A 20517-nucleotide genomic window follows, 5' to 3' on the forward strand; every position below is an offset into this window, starting at 1 on the left:
CAGAGTCATATTTTCAGAACTCCATCTCATACCCTAAATCTGAAGGTGGCGTCTCATAGATACGCATTTCATCGGATGGTAGTGTTTGCTTTTATACTACCATGGGCAGTTCACTCCTCGTTTGGCTCTACGCCCATCTCGGTAAGCACATCTGCGATTCTCAAACTTCTCTGCTCAGCGATCATTGTCACCATTGCTAGAGCTGCATCTCGTACCCCGTTGTATCGGTTCAAGTCTGTGACATGACGCTTAACTACCGTCTCTGGCGACTCGGAAGACCTAGAGATGTTAGTATACCAAGTTTAAAAAGAACGTCTCGCGTTTTCATACTTATATTGCTCCAGAAGCTGTTCGAACTGGAGCTTAAGCTGGGCCAATTTCACTTCCTTTTCCGCAATCCGCTTCTTGGAAGCCTCAGGGGTGGAAAAGGGCAGGGACTTGAACTGGCTGCGGTACATCAAAAACGTGGGTATATACCACACTGTGACTATCCGAGTGTAGAAAGGGTACAGTGAAAAATGTGCCTTGAGTGGCAACTGGCAGGTGAAAAATGCGCGTCCCTGACGCGTTAAACGCGGCCACGGGCCACAGTCTAACGTATAGTTGATTACTGTCAGGCCACAGAGTAGGCAAAAGTCATTATACCAGAACGAATTGGTTGTTAAGCAGTTATTTAAGCTTAATGGGTATCTTGTCAATATCTAGCCCAAGCGTAACGACTTTTATAGGCTATTTTCCCGCACCGGTACCTAGCATCGAGAGGTGCTCTCGCACAAGTCCCGTTTATATCCCTTAGATCCATCCGAACACCCCAGCGGAGAGATAGTTCGGAATAGGGGTTATATTTACGACGTTGTATTTACAAATATATAGCATTAAATAAGCCATTTGGTCTCAGGAATATGATTCAACGTCCGACGGAAACGAACGTTACACCTCTAGTGTATCCACGTTGTAACGATCAACAGAGACGCTAAGCGAGTCGTTGGAGCATGTCATGGTCTTGGATGTTTATGGGACTCTGGATCCTTGCAATAGACAGCACATTTTAACGCACGTTCCATCTCAGTCACCGCTGCAACCTCCTCACCCCAATGGCAACAATTGCTGCTCGCAGACAGGCTGCCGACAGAGCGGACACTCGGGCCGTTCGCGGCACCAGTCACCAATGCATGACCAGCAGAAGACGTGACCACACGGAGCACAGGTGGGCTGGGCCATGTAGGACAAACAGAGCATGCACTTTCGAGAGACCTCCGGAATATAGGGCAATGCCAGCGGGTTTGCCAAGTCGATCCCATCCTGTATGCGTTTTTGGAGCCCATAGATACGGGTAACCTCACCAGGGGGTTTCTCTGAAAGCGTCACGGCCCTATTATGACTTAACACGTCGTTGGAATACCTAGCTACGGCGCTGACAGCTTTGAACGCTAGCTGGGCAAAGATTAGCCCCCCGAGGAGCTCATAGTTGCCGTTGGCGAGCTTCTCCTTGTCAACCTTGTGGCCAAACGCATAGCGCAACCCGAAAAGCCGTTTCAGGAGCTGGTAGTACTTGCCGGAAAAGTAGAACAATCCGATGTGGAGATTCATGATAAGGTCTAGGATCTTTGCGTAGGACAACTGTGACACTGCAGATCGCAAACGGAAAACTAACAGATGGATGAGGGAGTGGTTCGCTTCTTTCGTTTCAGGCTGTTGCTGGGGCTTGAAAAGTTTAACCAAGCGGCTGACCACATAGGGAAGTAAGGCGTACGAGGCGATAAACCCGAGTTTGGAAGCCATCCGGGGAAACTTGCGGCCTTGACGATTCACATACACCAAGTCAACGTACTCTTCGCCGAGCGTTCTGGCGCCGAGAAGGGTTGTCACCCCTAAGTAGAGCGCCTTGGCAAAGATGGTGATCTCTTCCGGGTGTGTGTGGATGAACCGTTGGCCTGTAAAAATCTGGAGCACGTCCTGGAGCTGACTCCGGAGCGCCAGCTCAAAGTATGAGTCCTTTTGGTGCGCCCGCACGATGCTGGGTGCGTTGGCAAACTCAAACGGCGGGTCCATAATGTGTTGGAAGATTGAGAGGCGTTCGGTTGAGGAAGTCTGTTTGAAGAAAGTGGCGGTATATTGAGCAAGGCCTTTAAAATGTGCGAATGGCTGATAGAGCATCGAATTGTTATCGTTGACTTTTTCGTCCCCACATTTTCGTAGCCTGCAGCTTTCGCTAGCCGAACCCCGAGGGCTCGTAAGAATGTGCAGACCGGCGGAGAGACAAATGCTTATCCAATCTATGGTGGGACGTGGATTTATTGGCAATTTGGGCTTTCACGGAGCTTATGTTGAAGAAGCATATATTAAGTTTGACGCCGCTGAAATTTGGCGACTGTAGAGATAATATATACATAAGTGGTACCCCTCTACCTTCATAAAAGCCATAACCTTGCAAATAAGCGTCTCTATTACATCTGTCACAAATTTTTTTTTTTTGAATATCGTGCGAGCTAATCCATAGACTCGATAATAGCTGTGGGATTCAAATACTTAATTACTGTTCATACCCTTTACACGCACGCCTCCACAACCCATTCGCAGTGCGCGACCAACGCGGGATACGTTGCCTTCACCGTTTCAGTCAAAGTAAAGTCGTCCGTCCCCCAACGAATCAAGCTGTAAACCAACCCGGCTAACTTGCAATCAACCATACCAGGTGTCTCGGCAAAGCCCTTTTTGTCGCCCAAATACTCGTTCAACTTTGCCAAGGCACGGTCAGCGTGCTCCACCACCTGAGCAACCTCCATCTGGACGTCAAACCGCGCCGGAGTCACTCGTCCTACAAGCCGCTGCCGAACACGCTCATCCCAGAGGGCGGCCAAGTTCGGGTGCCGCAAATGGAAGCCGTTGCGCTTTACCAAGCTGGCCATGCTGTTGAAAACGGATATCCGGGAAAACCAGGAGGCGTCAGTGACGTCGTTGTACACGCGCAATCGGGTTTCATCGGAAAGATAAAAGAGAACGAGTATCATCCAGGCATCATAGACGGTGGAGTCAATCAACTGTGCAAACATCACGTCCTGGCCCTTGAGATGGCTTGCGTTGAACGCCTGGATAGTCTTGAAGCCACGCACCACTCGACGTCCCTGCTTCTCCTCAATGAGAATCGGCAACTCGGACTCTGCGCTCGCGTGGTGGGATAAAACCATTACTGAAGACAAAGAAGGTGTGGCAATTCCTGAAGATTGCGTAGTACATTTAGCCAGAGATATATTGGTAGGTACCTTGACCCCGTTGCGCTGGCAGAAGCTCAACTGTTGGGACAAGCAAAGTGGATCTGAGGCTAACAAGCGTCCCGTGGTCTTGTACTCGTGCAATCCGTAGACACCCAAGACGGCCCTGGTGCTGGAGGGCTTGGCGCCCACGAAGGCGTGGGTGCGGGCGGCAATGTGACGGTCGCTAGCAGGAGTGGAGCTGGGCACCTCAGAGAAGGTTCTTAAGGGAAATGTATCAAAAATAGCTTTGATTGGTGCCGGGACAGTTTTCCATGAAGATTCTGTCATTGTGGGAGATAGGGCGTTGGAGTGAGATGAGAAGGCGAAGTGGGGTCTGTGAAGTGATTCATTTTTCACGCCGCACGAATTAATTTGGAAACAAGGTGGAGATGGCGGATACGAAGCCTGGAGATTGATTTTTTCTCTTTAAATTGTGGATATTCCAGTAACCGAGAGTTGGTAAAAGGGATACCATCTGGTTTATAAATTATTAAACACTTTGGGTGATTTACTCTTTACGGCAGACTAACAACCGATATCTGCCACAACTCTCAATCCATGTAACGTGCTAGAGGGACGTTCCGAAGTGGGGAGAGCGGGAGTTGAGTTTAGTTTTCGGATATATAATTCAAAGTGTAATTAAAAAGTCGATGTGGTACTCCCAAATAGATGATTATTTAGAACAATACGTAACCTGGTTTGTGTGTTTATGCCTGCTGATTCCAGCACAAACACGTTTGACTTGGGTAAGCATAAAGAGGTCTAATATTCTTAGCAAGACAAGATTTTTTGGGGGAAAATCCACGCCAGAACAGATCTTAACATCTTATTTATTATCTAATTACTTAAAATACGGGTTCCAAGAGCTCCTGCGGGTTTGAATACATCCGGGCTGAGTTAAAATAAAGCCAGGATATGCAACCCAGAGGTGGGGGTGAACCGAAAAAAAGGGCAATGGAAAATATAATATAAAGGAAACAGGTTTGTGTAAGAATGGGGAGGTAGTCCCAGCTTAGGGAGACACAAGTTAATAGAGGAATAGCGGTAGGTCGGGGTTCTAATAAGGAAATGTGTAAAAAGTTCTAATTTTCATGGAGGAGGATGGAAGAGCTTGAGATATGAAATTTAACCCGGACAGCAGTCGATAAGAAAGGCAAATACAAAAAGAGATATCCGACCTGAGAAACCATCTCCAAAAAGTTGTTGCTTCACAAACGATTATTATTTCACAAATCGCCATATCAGAGTACCGCTTATGGAACTATCCGCTCAGTGGGTTCATGCATAAAAACCGCTAGATCATCCGTTGGATTTCATCCAATCGTATTTGCGTCAACCGTATCATCTCTTCAATATCCCTACTGGAGTGTTTTCCCATCCGCTCCTTCACTCCTATCTTCTCCCACGTCTCCCGTGGGTACCCTGCTCTGCCCCTATCATGCACCCAATCCCAGAGTTCTCCGCCGGCAGCATGATACTCTTCATTCCTGCCGTCATGCACAGACGGTACCAAGTTGTAGATCCGCCCTTTGTACTCCATCTGGTACATCCCGGTGTTCCCCAATGACAAAACGTTAGAGGACCGCCTAAAAAGGGAAAAGAGGAGATACGCAACGAGTAGCAATACTGGAATCTTGGCAGCGTCTGGGATGGGCAACGGGATTGCGGCAGAAAGAGAGTCAAGCGCAGACATAAACCCAGGGGGCAGTGGCGGAGGTGTCACCACTGGCACGACTTCCACCTCCACCTCTTCTGACTTCCTTTTCTTCGACTTGGATTTTGTCCGTCCCTTCCCGTTTGCCGCAGCAAACACCTTAAGTTCGGATACCAAAACCCCCAATGACTCCTTTTGCCCACTGATGGAACCATTCTCCACCGCGCCCTTGATCCAGCTCTTGCTCGTCCACTCCACAGACGTCACTATAAACACTTTAGTGCCGTTGTTCTCGCCCCATGCAAGATAGAAGCGTGTCTGGACGCTGAAAGACCCACCAGACGGCACATCTGGAGTTCTGGTCGACTGTAAAACCATCATCGACGAGTCAAGGTCCTCCTTCTCAATCGTCTCTGTAACCTCGCACTTCGTCTGCTTCGGGCCAATTGGCCCGTTGAGCGGCTTCACATAGTCATACTTACGGGTTTTCTTCCCGGAGGAGTCCTTCTTGAACACTGGGATCAGAGAAATATCCCTATTCTTCTGCTTCTCCAAAACCTTGCGGAGGTTCAGCACGTCATCACCGAATAGGTAGCTGAACACGGCACCGAGCGGCGCATCCAACGTGTCGTTAACAATCTCAATATCATTAGGTGCCTTGGTATAGCCGAGCGACGTTGGTGCATGCCCAGATTCAGTGCCAGGCAGTGGGTCACTCGCCTTGGGTTCGTCCTCCTTGACCATTTCCTCGTCGCTTTCCATAGTTGACTCGTCGGTGTTGTCCGAATAATCGTAGTCCAGATCATCGCCCGACAAGTCGGTGGGCGAGCGGAGTGCCAGCGAGAGGGTTCCTGAGCGTCTGCGGGCTCCCGGGCCGCCTCTTGTTCCAGATTCCTGTACCGCGTTTCTCCACGTCTCGGTGAGCACGTCAAACGACGAGTCACGCGAGAGGAAACTCGCAAATACGTGCCGCTCGTGAAGCGTCTGTATCACCATCGCGTTGGGAAACATCAACGCGGTTGACTTTTTCTCAATCTGCACCACCTTCTTCAACGGGATCACCAAGCTCGTGACCCAGCCGAGAATGTTTGAGTTGAAGCAGATGTGGTTCGCGCTTACATAGAGCTTGCCGTGAACGAGTATTTCCTTCGACAACGCGCAGCCGTACGCGGCCGTGCACTTTTCTGATGTCGGAAGCGTTTTGAACAACTGGTGGAACTCCGCGTTGCGCTTATTCGGCTTTTCGCCGTCGCTCTCGGACTCCGCGTCCAGCGCAGGCTCCATAGGCGTTTGTGGCGCGGATGGCGAAAGCTCGCGCGTGCCGCGGTCCGCGAGCGACGCGGTGCGGCTAAGGCTGAGCGGGCGGCGCTTGGGTTTGAGCGTGGCGAGAATGTTCGGTTTGCGGCGGGTTTTCGACGTCTGTGGCGCTAACGCCGCGCCAAAGTCCAGCACGCGCTCCGCGCTGGCGACGGGGGTCAAAATCAGTTTGAAGTTGGTGTCGTCGCGTTCGGTGTCTTCGCCAAAACCAAACGATGCGAGCGAGAGGTCGCCGTTGCCGAGCGTATTTATAGGGGATTCCTTGATCGGCTGGAATTGCACGTATTGTGCCATGGTAGCCTTGGGGCTGGATCGGTTTTCCTCAAGAATTGTAGAGCTGGACACGTTGGCGTCCTGCGTGAGCTGCTTCTCGTGCGGGGCGATGCTGCTAGTGAGATGGTGGGCAGCAGAGATAATCAGCGACATGAAACCTTCGCGTGCCTCGGTCGAGGTTGCATCCGGGATTTCTGGGTGAGGCAAAGACATGCTGGAGTGAATGGACGGCGTGTCGTTGCGGGTGAAGGATACGCCGATGGTGCCTTCTTCGCGTGTTGGCTTCCGTTCCAAGGGCCTAATGGATGGAAGGAGCTCTGATACTTCGTTGGCCAGCCGTGAGGGCTCGTGCTGGGACACAAAAATCTGTTTGAGAGACTTGCCGTCGGGGAGATGGATCAGGGAGCCGTGGGGGCTAAGGCGTGACGAGAGCTCACGGTGCGATTGCGACTTCGGAAGCCCAGGCTGGGGCAGGTTTGACGTGAGGTCGCTGATAGACAGCGATTTGCGATGGGCAAACTTTAGAAGCTTATGCCGAAAGCTGGTGCCAGAGTCAGAAGATGTGTCCATTTTGCAGTAAACAGGGGACAGTGGCTTGGTACGGAATAGGCTTTGGTTGCTCTTAGGTTTTTTTCAATGCACGCACGCAATCCCAAACGGGCAAATATAGGCACGAGGCGAGGTGCACCCCCCTTAGCCTTGGCCCGATGGGCTCCGTAATCATGTGATTGGTGTATGACCGTACATTGTAATCATGTGATTGACTTATGACCCGTACTCTGTAAAGTCAAGTTTGCCATAACAGATGGGTCACCAAAGATATCGTTTGTCAGTATAAATGGTCTATGAGAAATTGGTAGAGATCGACGATTATTCTTTGTACATGTTACTGCAGCGAGCCTACCTCGCAGCTTAGACTATTGCTGGTGTTTACATAGCCCCGTGCCATGGAGCTGGGGTAAGGCGCAGCACGTGTCCATCCTGGATTTCCACTTGTTATCGGGACAACCAACCAGTTGTTTGAGTTAATTGTTGCCAGTGTTGTCCAGATGGTTAGTTAATAAAACTGTAGTTAAGTGTACATGTAACCTGGGTACAGATTGCTTCACTAGTTTTTTTTTCCTGGCCATACCCTCCGAGGCCGAAAACCATTTGGCCCTTATTCCGTATTGTTCGCCTTTGAAAAACAGCCGACTCTATTAGTTAAACCGTATTTTTGTGGTGGAGATATGTACGGTTGCGTAAGTGTTAATATTCCCGATGCCATGTCTGAGGTTCGCGACAGGATGAACTTGCCAAGCCCAGACCCTAGGGTATGCAGAGTACCGAAAAGCTACATCATCCGGGTGCTAGTGCGTGGAAACCAATTTTTGTCTAAATTAGTCACTTATCAAGGTTCAGAGTCACTCCTACCTGTGAGCCGATCATACAATCGCAGTTACAGTGAATGTTAATCCAGTAACTTGTATGGGCATGAACAAAATACTACACGTTATATAGTAAATTGAACGGTAGCCTTTCCTATAACCGATACTTCCCACAACACGCATTTCATCTCACGTCAGTTTTACGTGGCTTACAACTATTCCAAAATAGGCCTTTTACGATTCATAACCGCGGGTAGCGTTAGTCTAGCTACAATTGTAGGTCGGCTTGGCAAGCCCGCTGCTTAACGGTCCTCGGCCCATTCGTTCTCTCTCTTGATCGCAGCTTCCTCTTCTGGAGAAAAATCGTTTACAATGTTGAAAGTCTTTCTGATCTCCTCCGGGGACTTGCCTCTGATCATCTCGGCAACCACCTTGCAGCCGGCGTCTAATAATGGTCTGATGTTCAAATAGTTGGCGGCGAGGATAATTTCGTACAACATCTCTTGGTCCACCTGCAAGAAGTTCTTATCCCAATCATCAACAGGGGTGATCTTTCTGGTGTCGTCGTCGTCCTCGTCTGGGAACTCGGTGTCCTTGTGATGTTCACACCATTCCAAGACGGCCTTCAAGACGTTGGATCTGACGTTAGGTGTAGGGATCTCGAAGTCCTCCTCGAGCCCGTTAGGTGCCAAATCCTCGATCATCTTCTTGATCAAGACAGACTTCTCCGCAACCTTCTGCTCCACTGGGAACTTGCCGTTATCGGAAGAAACAATAATAACTTTAGGGGTGTCGGACATTCTGTGGCGTTAGTAATTCAAATCATGAAACAAAGGGGGATACGTACGTTGAATTTGTGTATAGTAATAGGGCTGTGGAGAAGAAAAGCGTATATCCCCAATCGCCAGTTTTGATCGGTTTGCGGAGTGCCACTGCAGCATGAGGACCCCGAAAATTAAATGGTTGGTACACGCACAACAGCTAAAGCAAACGGGACAGCCAATAAGATTACAACTCCCAAGCAAGCTTAAAGTCTAAGTGATTCCAAACGGTGTAATGTAATAAAATCTACACATTTTGAATACTCTAAGACACTGAATATCTTAAGAGATTGGGTGTGTGCTCCCAAGAAGGTGAGGGTGATTCTAAGCATCTGGTTAACGTGAACGACTTCTGTCCAGCGTGCCTGGTCAGGTTTAAGCTGTCAATATCAGGAAGGTTGAATTCAATGGATTATAAATGGAATTGTTCAATATCTTGTATCAAACCAAGGTTATATTAAGATTAAAGTTAGTTAAGCACCGCTGATATTTATTATATCGAGCCTTGCTAATTTGCTAATTCCTGGCCCAAGGCGCACAATCGTTTTAATTTTTGTACCCTAGGGTTCCATGAGTCATTCCACTCAGCACCAGAAACCAATATATATGTAGTCCCTTTCATATGTCAGTTGAACCGAGTCTGGCATGATCCAGATAATTCAAGCAATGATTTAATATAGGATACAGAAATCAATCAAAGATCGAGAAGCTGGGGGTATGTAAGCCTATATCCTTATAATCCTTCGGTACCGGCCTGTTGCTACAACTACAAACCTGACAGCACAATACCATAAATTACAGCTTCTCCGTCATAAATTCCTACAACTTTTCCATCATAAATTCCTACAGCTTCTCCTTCATAAATTCTTACTCTCTATCTTAATTATCAAAGTTGGAGTAGACCCCAGCGCTCAACTCGTCCAACTCCGGTAAAGCATCCATGTTGGCCAAATAGTCATTAATCCCGTTCGCCTTCGCGAGCTCGTTGCTCTGCTTCGTGATCTGCGCCAACAACGATGCCAACTTGAATTTTCCAGCGGTGTTGTCCCCCACGTTGTTCAAGATATTGTTCAACAACGTGTCGATGTTCACATTCACCAAGCGGTTAAACACGAGAAACGTGGGCTCGGCAAAGATATACCGCTTCGTCTCGTCCGTCAACACGCGGAGCGTAGAACCGCGGTCGTGCAACGCGTGAACCATTTCAGGATTGGTGTGTCTCAACACAAACATCTCAAGCTCAATGTTGGTTGGGAAGAAGGAGCTCAACAACTCGTGCTTGTTGTTCATCTCGATTACGTCAACAGTGTCAGCAAGCAAGCTGGACAAGTCGTCGATGGACAACTCGGACCGCGGGCTGACGTCAGCAAACACACCTTCCACGGCCGCCTGGACCTTCTCGTGCAACGCCATCCAGCCGTGGTTCAACAACCACCAGCTCATACTGACATACGCCTGCTCGCAGTAGTAGTCCTCCTCGTCCTCATCCGTCTGCGCTTGCGGCGCGGCGCGTGGCGCACTAAAGAGCAGCGTGAGGCCCGTGAGCGCGCTGCCCTGCTTCGAGTTAGCCACCTGGATAGCCGATTCCAAGTACGACCGGCGCGCCAAGATGTTCAACTGGAGCCGGGTAATCACAAACAACGCGGAGCTCGCGTAAACTAACGTCAAGAGCCGGGTCACACTTTGGATCTTCAACTCCGTCCATAACTCCGCCTTCGACTTTGCGCTGTATGCGTCCAACGCCTCGTCGTTCAGGCTGACGGCGACGTTCAAGATGTTGACGGACGATGCCGGAGTGGCGCCCGGCGCGCGCTTCATTTGGAGCGACTTTGTGATGTTCTCCACCGGCAACCGCTCGAAAATGGGCGCCGCCATCACCGGTAAGAGCGACAAGATCGTGTAGTACGCATCTTTCTGTGTCTGTTCGAAACGTCTGCGGATCTGCTCCCGCGCGAACTTCTCTTCGGAAAGCCGGGCCTGGAAGTCGGCGATGCGCTTGCGCACGTACCACTGCGCCAAGTAGACGAGTGTCGCGATGGATGTGGTCACGATGAGCTTGCGCTTGTGGCGGTGTGCCAACGTTCTGAGGTATGTGAACATAGCACGGGATGAATTGTAGCGTCAGTAAAGATAGGTCCTTGTATCTGGATGATACTATGTGTAGCAGAAAGACGTAGATGTATGGCGGCTGTAAAGAGACGGACGTGTGGGGTTGACGTGTGGGCTTTGGCATATGACGAGGATGTCGAGAAAGCGGAGATGGTCACGTGCCTGAGATTTTGCTCAGTGCCGGAGACAGGGCTGCCGAGATCCGTTGAGGGGAGCCGTGGTGAACGCACCAAATGAAGCCACACATATAACGGTGTTTTAAGCGCTGTTGCAAAAAGGTAAATGTATATTTAACTAAGGACTGAAGAAGCTCCTTATTCTCTCGGAGTGTACTATGAAGGTTTCATGCAGTCGGGAGGTTACGGGACTTATCCGCCGCATAAACGTCGCCTAAGGTCCGACAGAGATTGCAGGGGTTACAACCGAAATTTCCCTGGTCGGTGAGGTTATCTCTATAAAAAAAAATCTTTTTAGGCTCCTTCTATAGCTCGGAGGTTTGTTGTCATTCCAGGGATCGGACCTCCTACCTGTGCTGTGGGTAATCGCAGATGCTATTAGATGAGAATACTTTGATAAAATGTACAAAAAGATGTGGTATATTTACGTAGGTAGAAAGAATTGTTCATTGGGTATGAACTAGATATACAACGAAGCGGTCGGTCGGTCTTTATATAGACCGGCTGATACATTTTTGTGACAGTCTTCAAACTTATTACAGAGGTTGATACGTTATCAGCGTTTCACGTTCTGCAGCCTCATGTAGGATGGATACCCACGGCACTTTCAATACAGAAGGAGTTGAGATGAAGGAGCGGCGTCATCGAGGCTAGCTGATAATGTCATGAATCGACTATACGTTACCGAAATATCCGAAGATCGGTAGCTATATAGAATATCGTCGGTAGGAAAGAGGATATCGGTTAAGTGTTACAGTGCATCTCGTGCAGCACTTACGTCCCAAGGCTTACTCGATCCTTCTGCCATACTGAGTGGGGTGATATGGTATAAGGACTTCTTCGCCTTTCTTTTGGTTATATATTGCAGGTTACAAGTGAAGTGATCATTAATATAAGCATGCAAATTAGGCATTTAGCCGTGTCCGGCTTATGTGGGATGTGACTGACCATGGCCAGAGATTTGAAATAGAGAAGATACCCTCGATTGTTGTTACTGACTACTTAGTGTTGGAGAAGTAGGATGGAATGGTGGTGATGGAATTTACAGTACAAGGCGAGCTATTCTACTACCAATCCGCGTATCTTGAATGCATTTTGAATGGCAATACAGGTATGGTGTTGCTTAGGCCGAGTGCCCAAGCTAATCAGATTTTTAAATTCCCATTGTCTATGGTTGAGATAACGGGAGATGTTGGGTGAATCGTCACGCCAATGACTCCCCTGATGATTTACCCCTCGTGATGGACCATTCCTGTTGAATATTTACGTGAAGGAATCGGAATCTGATATTGCCGAATGCCAATGTGACACGAATATGGGTTGGTTCTGTGATCAAGCCAAGAATGAGGCAAACGATGTGTTTTCCACCTTGAGACACCGTGGTATGAATAAATTCCATTAACACGTATTTCGTGGATATATTGGCAGTCCAAGGTGTACGAAAACTTGAATATTGGTCTGTAGTGCCCGTAGAAAGATGTGTGGTGGTCTTTTTAACAGAAGATACAAGACCAGATGGTGTCGCTTACTTTTACAGTTCTAGGCGAGTCAGAATACTTGTCTCAAAACCTAGATATTATACATTATATCTATACAATGGGATTCTTTACCGTCGAAATCGTATCACCTCCTTCCCAGTCAACCGCCACTGCGGTTTCAATATTCTCATAGCTAGATACACCATATTTCTCGAAACATTATTCATTACACCTTTGATCCAGATGACAAAGGCCGGAAGGAAGCTTGATCATTAAATCTCGGAGTGGTAGACCCAGTTATATGGCAACATTTAAGTAGATGGGTGAGTTATAAAATATCACTTTATATAAAGCGCCTGCTGGGAATAAAAGAGAGTATAAAATGGCATCTGATTAAGTAAACCCCGTGACTATCGACAATACCCCCTATCCATCTGCCTACATCCAGTTTACACTTCACTTTTCAAACCTAACCTTTTATTTGAATAATATACAATACCCTAGACAGGAGTCATCGGACACACCCCATCTAGGGCTTGGTGACCTTACTGGTCTTCTTAGTCTTCTTTTTGCCCTTAATTTCCGCACCAACTTTCTTGACGTCTTTTTTAGATACACTAACTGCTTTAGGGGTCTCGTTGTCCTTCGCAAACTTTGTGTGGGTGCCGGTAAAATGGGCTGAACTGATGGCAGGGGTATGCGCACCGGTTACGACAGTGGAGTTGCCTTGACCCAATGCAGACTTTAAGTATCTTTTGGCCAACTCAGCGTCAGCACTCTTATCTTCACTGCCGGCCTTTGCCTGTTTGACGGTAGCCATGTACGACTTCACCCTGGACAATTCATCCATGATGCCGTGTTTGTTTGTGTCAACCCCACTGGCTTTCAAGAACGAGAAGAAGAGGGAGGATATGCTGTAGGCGTAGTTGTTGGTCAATTCGGCTCTTTCCAACGGCGTGATGGCAGCACTGCGCTCATTGAGGGTCTGAGCCACAAGTGCCTTGATCTCCACTGTAAGAGAGTCCACAGCCGAATCCAAAGCTTGGGCATAAAGCTTCACATTTTCGATGTTATCCATGGCGCTAGTTATGTGTAATGCCAAAAAAGGATGAACTGGCGAACAAGAAAGTAGAGCCATCTTGATAATACTTTTGATATGGCATAAAAATAATTTTCCTAGTCACGTGATTTTGCGCGTCACACGAATAGAGGCAAACGCACGGCATTTAAGCCGCACACTTTGGTATGCATGCAGACCGCTAAACCATTGCTAGCCTGGCCAAGCCCCTGGAATCCGCTGTTCAAGGCTATTGCTTTGAGAAAAGTCCTGAGGAAGTTAATTGCAAGTATGTGATTACAGTGTACACTACGAAAGGGCTCCTCGACTACAGAGGGAAGACTGCATCAGTCAGCCGTGTCGGCCCACTGAAGCATGCTAAGGTTTTCCATCTGCATCTCGGTGTCGGATCTTGTGACATCTTAGCCTCACGATTTACAGGCTGACGACGAAACCTGCGAAGATCGACTCATGACTTCTCCGAAGTGTGCTATGATGGAGCAAAATGGCCGGGATATACAAGTACGGGTCCTGGGTAACTGAGTCCACCGGGGCCCCCGCCTGCAAAACCATCTCCCGTCACTGCCACCAAACGTAAATATCTCGCACCAGTAACCTCCTGGGTGCACTCTAATCAGACTACCTCCCCAAAAGCGGAGTCTTAGTGTGCTATGCTGTCACTGTAGGCGAGAGAATGCTCAAGATTACCCGGCCATACCATCAAGCTCTCCGGCACATAACGCGCATATGTCTGAATTGGGCCCGATTAAAACTTGGAACTGCAGCCTGCGTCAGCTCTGTCCTCGGAATCGTCAAGTCGTTTTTTCCATCGCGCATTAGGTGCAAACCCTGTCTGAGCCTCTCCATCCACGACCTCCGCAAGCTTCTCCGTCGGTTCAACGTCCAGAACTGATTTGCGGGGTTTGCTACACATTCCTAGCCCCTACTCGCGTTTATCCCGTTCTCATAAACCGGAACAGCAATCTGCCTCAAACACAAATCCTCACCGTATGTCATTCAACCGGGACGACCATGGAAGACATTCCTGGTTCGTTCAGAGGTGCCTGTAGCGATTACTCCTGTCATATTTAGCTTTTGACTAACTTTCTAGAGAATACTTCCCCGGCGGTAGCCATCTCACAGATCTCTCCCAGACTTGCATCCGACCTTGCATGCAAATCGCAGCCTGTCAGCCATAGCCTATCACCTATTCACACAAAATGGGCCTTAAAAGAAGGAGTGCATCGCAACACACGAGCCCCACGAAACTCCCTCGACAGACCAGGCGTTCATCCGAATCGAGCAATGCCGTCGAGCCAAAGCCCCCGAGAGTGCCGCTAACGGTGCGGGAAACGGCACAGATGTTGCGGAAGATCCCGCAAATGTCACTCGAGGACATTGAAGGCTTGGAAAAGGACCTCTCAGCCGAATACAGACGTTTGTCGACAGAGTTTGCGCGCTCGCGGTTGCCTCGGATCAATGAGTTGATCAAGCTCATCGACGAGTCTTTGAATGTTTCCGAGCTCAACCACCGGTACTACACGGACTATGTGAGTTTTACGGTGGGCGAATTCGACAAGCACAACGCCCAGTTCTACAAAAAATGCGCCTCTACCGCACCGGAAGTGAGCCCCACAAAGCGCCGCGCCCCAGTCGCTAGAACGGCCTCCGTCTCCTTGGAAAAACTATTGAAGGCAGAGCCCACCATCCCACATCCCACCGAGTTCAAGTTTTTCCCACAGGCCTGGAAGCAGATCGAACAGCCGTACCAGCGCGAGTTCAAACGCCTCTTGACGTCGCACAAGTACGCCACAACGCTCATTGCGCAGAATGCGGAAACCAGCCGAATCCTCATCTGGAAGCAATACTTCGACTCCAGGCAGAAGGAAAAGGAAGCACTAATCGCCAGAACCAATAAAGAGTTGTATGAATTGGAGAAGGAGTATCGCGGCGTTAATAACCATACGATTGACTACCATGACGACGCGGTGTACATCAGATCGTTGCGCAAGCCCACCGACAAGAAAGCAAACAAGGCGGGCAAGTTGGAGATTAAAAAGCGCGTGATTGCAAACTATGCCCGGGACGAGAGGAAGCTCGCAGAGATGGATTACAGTAAGATGTCTTCGATTACTGCCTTACAGACCAGCGAGGTGCTAAATGATCTCTACATGATCAAGGAACGCCGGAAGAACCCAGCAGACTTTTACGAATACGCCTATGAAACGTCAAAGTTCCGCGAAGTCATTCCTCTTCCGGCCAACCAGGTTGGTAACGAGCACAACGAGGAGGAGAGCGAGCCAGAGACCGCTGAAGTGGCTGCTATCAACTCCGAGTACCCGCCTCTGTTTGAGCCACCCTTTCCGTATATGATGCATCCTTTCTTCCCGTCTCAGTACGGCGAAATGCCTCCACCCTTACCCTACCCCCACGGCGAAGCCCAGCCGTTTATGCATCCGTTCCAGGGGTTTCCCCCGCCTCCAATGGGATTCCCAGAGGATGGCATGCGTCCACCGGCTATGGGGTATCCGCCAATGCCCTACTTTTACCCACCGGGAATGCCGTTTCGTCCGTCTGCCGACTCTTCCCGGTCGCTGTCACCTGTGGATTCTGTTCCGGACCAACCTACCAAGGAGCCAACGGGAGAGCTCCAGCCAAGCAGCGTCCCGATCAAAGAGGAACAGCCGCAGGAAGTTATCCATCTTCCTGAGTTGCAACTTCCTGGGCGTCTTCCTGGGCATCTTCCTGGGCGTCTTCCTGACCATCTTTATGAACGACCCGACCCTTTCCATACTCACCATCCTGACTCCCTTCCTAGATTGCATCTTCCCGGTGCGAGCCCCTATCTGGAAGCTCTCCAGTCTGAAGTGGTCCAACCCGCATCCAATATGCTGCGGGAGATGCCCATGGAAGTTGTGCACCTTCCTGCAATTACAAACGTGCTTCTGGGGATGAGCACTGTGAAGCCGCGCTCTAGACCAGCCTCGCCCTTACTGATTAACCGTGTATTGAATGCCGAAGAGCCGGTGCATGTGGCGTTGCCGGAAGTGAAGAAAATCCTGGTCATTGAGATTTCCAATCCATAAAGAATGAGGAAATGTCTAACTCATAGACAAGAATGAGGATATGTCTAAACGATATTTTGTCAATGAGATGGTATCAATATATCACGGATGAATGTAAGGATAAGTCAAGGACGTAGATCTCGCATCTGGAGAAATAAAACAGGTCAAACCTTTACTATAGTTTGCCAGCCCATCTCTAAGTCAGCTTCCATATTCGGCCCATCAAGAAGCCGACTCCTCCGAAACCTCTAATATCCTATACGCTTGTAATAACCATCCGCCTGTACGTCATCTAAATCCCCATCTCCCATTATAATACATCCTTACAGCGATTATTCTTTTAAATTATATTGGGATTTTAAATATTTTACGTATATACCTGACTCGAATATTTTGTACCCAGAAAATCAGATAAGGCCCCGGCTATGTAGCAACCTGCACCTGACATAATTATCCTGCATCTGATACCTCCCGTTATCCTGCGAAAAAAATCTGGCAGCATGTTAAAACATATCAACGCCACAAAGTGCTACCATCCATCATCACACCATGGACGAACAAATTGACACATTTTTAGCCATCACAGGCTCGTCCGACAACAGCGTGGCCAAACAGTTTCTTGAAATGGCCGGCGGCGACTTGGAGACCGCTATTGCACTCTTCTTCGAGCACGGGGGGGCACAGGTGGGCGGAAACGGGAGCACCGTCAGCCAAACCGCCGACGAAGACGCTGAATTCGCTCAGCAATTGCAGCGCGAGGCATACCAAGAGCCACGCGACGTGAGGGATGCAGATTCCAACGCCCACTACCACGACACGTTAGTGGATGACGGGATGGATGGGTTCTCTTTCGGCGGTTTGGGCCGTTTGATGCCCCAGAACGCTCCGACACTGGCAATGTTCGGTAACGGTGGCAACAGAGGCGTATTCAACCAATATGAGGTGTCAGACGAGGAGATGAGCGATGACTACGAAGACGACTACGAGGACGAGGAACGGGCTGAGACGGCGGCAGATCGCGAGGTCAGGGAGAGGCGCGAGCACCGCAAGAAGTTGGCTGACATGTTTCGGCCACCGTTCGAAATCATTAGCAAAATGGCGTTGGGTCAAGCCAAAACGTTGGGAAGACAAACAAAACAATGGATCTTGGTCAACATCCAGGACAACACTGACTTTCGGTGCCAGATATTGAACCGCGACTTGTGGTCGAGCGCGCTGGTGAAGCAGCTCGTGAAGGAGCACTTTATCTTTTTACAGTACCAGTCCGACGCCCCCATCGCGGCCGACTATGTCCAGTTCTACCCGTTCACCGACTACCCGCACATCGCGATCTTGGATCCCTTGACTGGCGAGCGGTTAAAGTTGTGGAGCGAAAACCCGGATGTAGAGGACTGGAAGACTGAGGTGTACGAGTTTCTCGATCGGTTCACCGTCGGGAAGGACTCCAATCCGACCGTCACACACAAGAAGCGACTCGACCCATCGGAGTTGACCGAGGAACAGCAGTTCGAGTTGGCCATGAAGCAGTCGATGGGCGAGATTGTCGAAGACACTGATGCCGTGGAAATAATAGAGGGGGATGAAAGCAACCCAATCGATTTAGACTCCGATCCCGAGGTACCAGAAGCCGATGGGTTGTCTCCTGAGCAACGCTTGTTTGCGGAAATTAAACCCGTGAGTCACGAGGAGCCCCAAGACCCCGCCACCACCACTCGGATACAGATCCGTACCGGCGACGGGAAGCGTGTGGTGCGCCGTTTCGGTGTAGAAGATCCTGTCAGGGTGATCTTTGAGGTGATCAAGGCAACCTTCGAGCAGGTGAGCGATAGGCCGTTCGTCTTGACTAGCCAACGCACCAATTTACTCACCGAGTTGAACAAGACAATCCAGGAGGCTGGTTTGAAGAATGCCTCCATTCTCTTGGAGATGAGCGATGTGTAAGATTTAGGTTAATAGAATGTGAATAAGTAGCGGGTTTGTAGGATAAAGGCTTATGGACCAGAAACCGCGGAAAGTTCCATGCATCGGATAGTGATTTTTGCCAGAATAAAAACAATAGTGCGTATAACCGAGGCTATCGAATTGGAACTATCTCACAAAACCACCACTCCCGATAATTCCCCATGGGTTACACTAGGTTTCCTTGTCCTTGACATCTTTGATCCTATATCCTGCATGTACTACTGACCTGAGCCGCACATTTTCACTTGCAGCTATAAATTTTTTTTCCTATAATTTTTTTCGCTATCACTCTCTCAACGTTCTCCTACTCACCACCATGGCCGAAAAAGTTAGATACTACCTTGAACAGTCCGTTCCGGAGTTGGAAGATCTCAAGAGAAAGGGTCTCTTTGACAAGGGCGAAATCACGATGATCATGAGAAGAAGAACTGACTTTGAGCACCGCATCACCGGCAGAGGGGCCAAGCCGAGAGATTTCTTGAAGTACACCGAGTTCGAAACCAACTTGGAGAAGTTGAGAAAGAAGAGATACGTTAGGTTATCGCGTGCTGGGTTGATCGAGACCAAGCCGTCGATTTCCGACTGGGCGGGGATGAGACGTGTGCTCTTTGTTTTTGACAGAGCCACCCGCAAGTTCCCCGGCGACTTGAACATTTGGGGGTCGTACTTGCGGTTTGCACGCAAAAATGGTGCCATCAAAGTGATCTACAGGGCCTACACGAGATTGTTGCAGTTGCAGCCAAGAAACGTGGACGCGTGGATCAGCGCGGCCAAGTACGAGTTCGAAGACAACGCGAACGCAAAGGGGGCCCGTACCTTGTTGCAGAAGGGGTTACGCTTCAACCCGGAGTCCATGACCTTGTGGCTCTCGTACGCAAAGTTTGAGTTGGCCTACATCACCAGGTTATTGGCCAGAAGACGCGTCTTAGGGCTTATCACCGAGAAGCAGCAGCAGGAGCAAATGGACAGTGAGCAACAGGACGTGGCAAAATCGGTGGAAAGCTCCGCTAACCTTGCGATCGACGAGCCTGACCACACCAGTGACAAGATTGTCTTGCCGTCTGTCACCAATGAGGACTTGCGCGAAGAGTTGAACCAGTTGCCAGAAGCGGACATAAACATGCTCGGGAACCCAGACACCAACCCTGCCTTGCGTGGTAACGTTGTGTTGGCCGTGTTTGACGTGGCAATGCCAAGCTTGTTGAAGACCATGCCGTCTGACGAGTTTAATGCCGCCAGAAAGGTTGACAGAGCGTACGAGATTGCCCACGAGTTTTTGGCGGTATTTGACCAGTTCACCGAGTTGGACCGCCCCTACTTGTCTGGTCATGTCGTGGACTACTTGAACCAGGAATTACCTAACGACGCCAGAACCAAGATGTTGGACGTTGTGTTACCGCTCAGGACCATGAGCTTTGACGATAACGAGTTTGCCACCACCTTGCAGTTTGTGGTCAACAAGTTCATCGCCTACAAGTCGAAAATGCAGGAACAGGCCCAGAAGGACGACTTTACCGCCATGTTCACCACCTACTTACAGGAGAGGTTCTTGCAGTCCGACCCGCAGCCTACCGAACGCATCCAGACTTTGTTGCAGGCAATTATCAAGAAGGTGAGAAACTAGAGAGTGTGTTTGTGATGGTATGTGTTTAGGATGGTTATGTATCACTTGTAATATGATTCAAAATTGTGTAAGACCTGCATCTCAGGGTTAAGTCCCTATCGTGTTAATGTTTGACTTAGGTCCTGATCTGACTATCGGCTCGGCATGATTGAAGGTACTTGGCCTGGTCAGATATTTGAGCTTTCAGTGTATAGCAAACCACCTAGGCCAGTCAGCCTGAAATACTAACGTTGTGGTTGCAGTCAGGTATTAATAATTCACAGCTAATCGGTTACTCGATCTAGTCGCTGCACCTATTATGTAACTCCATCCTACATTACACCACCAGAAATACCATACCTCTATGTTTGCATATCTATT

At 49.2% G+C, this 20517-nt stretch overlaps 10 protein-coding genes across 10 annotated transcripts; 3 read left to right on the top strand and 7 right to left on the bottom strand.

Moving 5' to 3' along the window:
• Positions 1–110: 110 nt before the first annotated feature.
• On the bottom strand, positions 111–458 carry BABINDRAFT_6498 (uncharacterized protein; the record flags this gene model as incomplete). The annotated part of the gene is made up of 2 exons (XM_019132443.1): positions 111–279; positions 331–458. The coding sequence occupies 2 exons, from the start codon at positions 456–458 to the stop codon at positions 111–113; spliced, it is 297 nt and encodes a 98-aa protein (XP_018987187.1).
• A 421-nt stretch (positions 459–879) lies between these two features.
• Positions 880–2131, bottom strand: BABINDRAFT_160092 (ubiquitin-protein ligase peroxin 10). The gene has a single exon (XM_019128051.1). It carries the CDS (start codon positions 2050–2052, stop codon positions 1087–1089), a length of 966 nt encoding a protein of 321 aa, XP_018987188.1. The 5' UTR covers positions 2053–2131; the 3' UTR covers positions 880–1086.
• A 418-nt stretch (positions 2132–2549) lies between these two features.
• Positions 2550–3542, bottom strand: SAM35 (SAM complex subunit; the record flags this gene model as incomplete). The annotated part of the gene is made up of 1 exon (XM_019130328.1): positions 2550–3542. One exon carries the CDS (start codon positions 3540–3542, stop codon positions 2550–2552), a length of 993 nt encoding a protein of 330 aa, XP_018987189.1.
• A 799-nt stretch (positions 3543–4341) lies between these two features.
• BABINDRAFT_112432 (uncharacterized protein) lies at positions 4342–7336 on the bottom strand. Its single transcript, XM_019126853.1, has one exon. It carries the CDS (start codon positions 7066–7068, stop codon positions 4549–4551), a length of 2520 nt encoding a protein of 839 aa, XP_018987190.1. The 5' UTR covers positions 7069–7336; the 3' UTR covers positions 4342–4548.
• Positions 7337–7854: 518 nt separating this feature from the next.
• On the bottom strand, positions 7855–8666 carry SKP1 (SCF ubiquitin ligase subunit; the record flags this gene model as incomplete). Its single annotated transcript, XM_019128052.1, has 1 exon — positions 7855–8666. A coding segment is annotated over one exon (499 nt), but the record flags the coding sequence as incomplete, so codon positions are not given.
• Positions 8667–9565: 899 nt separating this feature from the next.
• PEX3 (Pex3p) lies at positions 9566–10786 on the bottom strand (the record flags this gene model as incomplete). Its single annotated transcript, XM_019130329.1, has 1 exon — positions 9566–10786. The coding sequence occupies one exon, from the start codon at positions 10784–10786 to the stop codon at positions 9566–9568; it is 1221 nt and encodes a 406-aa protein (XP_018987192.1).
• A 2123-nt stretch (positions 10787–12909) lies between these two features.
• On the bottom strand, positions 12910–13527 carry BABINDRAFT_160096 (uncharacterized protein; the record flags this gene model as incomplete). Its single annotated transcript, XM_019128053.1, has 1 exon — positions 12910–13527. The coding sequence occupies one exon, from the start codon at positions 13525–13527 to the stop codon at positions 12979–12981; it is 549 nt and encodes a 182-aa protein (XP_018987193.1). The 3' UTR covers positions 12910–12978.
• Positions 13528–14337: 810 nt separating this feature from the next.
• Positions 14338–16704, top strand: BABINDRAFT_160097 (uncharacterized protein). The gene is made up of 2 exons (XM_019128054.1): positions 14338–14514; positions 14618–16704. Exon 2 carries the CDS (start codon positions 14727–14729, stop codon positions 16590–16592), a length of 1866 nt encoding a protein of 621 aa, XP_018987194.1. The 5' UTR covers positions 14338–14514; positions 14618–14726; the 3' UTR covers positions 16593–16704.
• Positions 16705–17120: 416 nt separating this feature from the next.
• BABINDRAFT_6506 (uncharacterized protein) lies at positions 17121–18512 on the top strand (the record flags this gene model as incomplete). The annotated part of the gene is made up of 1 exon (XM_019132445.1): positions 17121–18512. The coding sequence occupies one exon, from the start codon at positions 17121–17123 to the stop codon at positions 18510–18512; it is 1392 nt and encodes a 463-aa protein (XP_018987195.1).
• A 337-nt stretch (positions 18513–18849) lies between these two features.
• BABINDRAFT_32808 (snoRNA-binding rRNA-processing protein) lies at positions 18850–20157 on the top strand (the record flags this gene model as incomplete). Its single annotated transcript, XM_019131602.1, has 1 exon — positions 18850–20157. The coding sequence occupies one exon, from the start codon at positions 18850–18852 to the stop codon at positions 20155–20157; it is 1308 nt and encodes a 435-aa protein (XP_018987196.1).
• Between the last annotated feature and the right edge of the window lie 360 nt (positions 20158–20517).

The sequence above is a fragment of the Babjeviella inositovora genome (assembly GCF_001661335.1).
Source record: "Babjeviella inositovora NRRL Y-12698 unplaced genomic scaffold BABINscaffold_2, whole genome shotgun sequence".
Classification (NCBI taxonomy): Eukaryota; Fungi; Ascomycota; class Pichiomycetes; order Serinales; genus Babjeviella; species Babjeviella inositovora.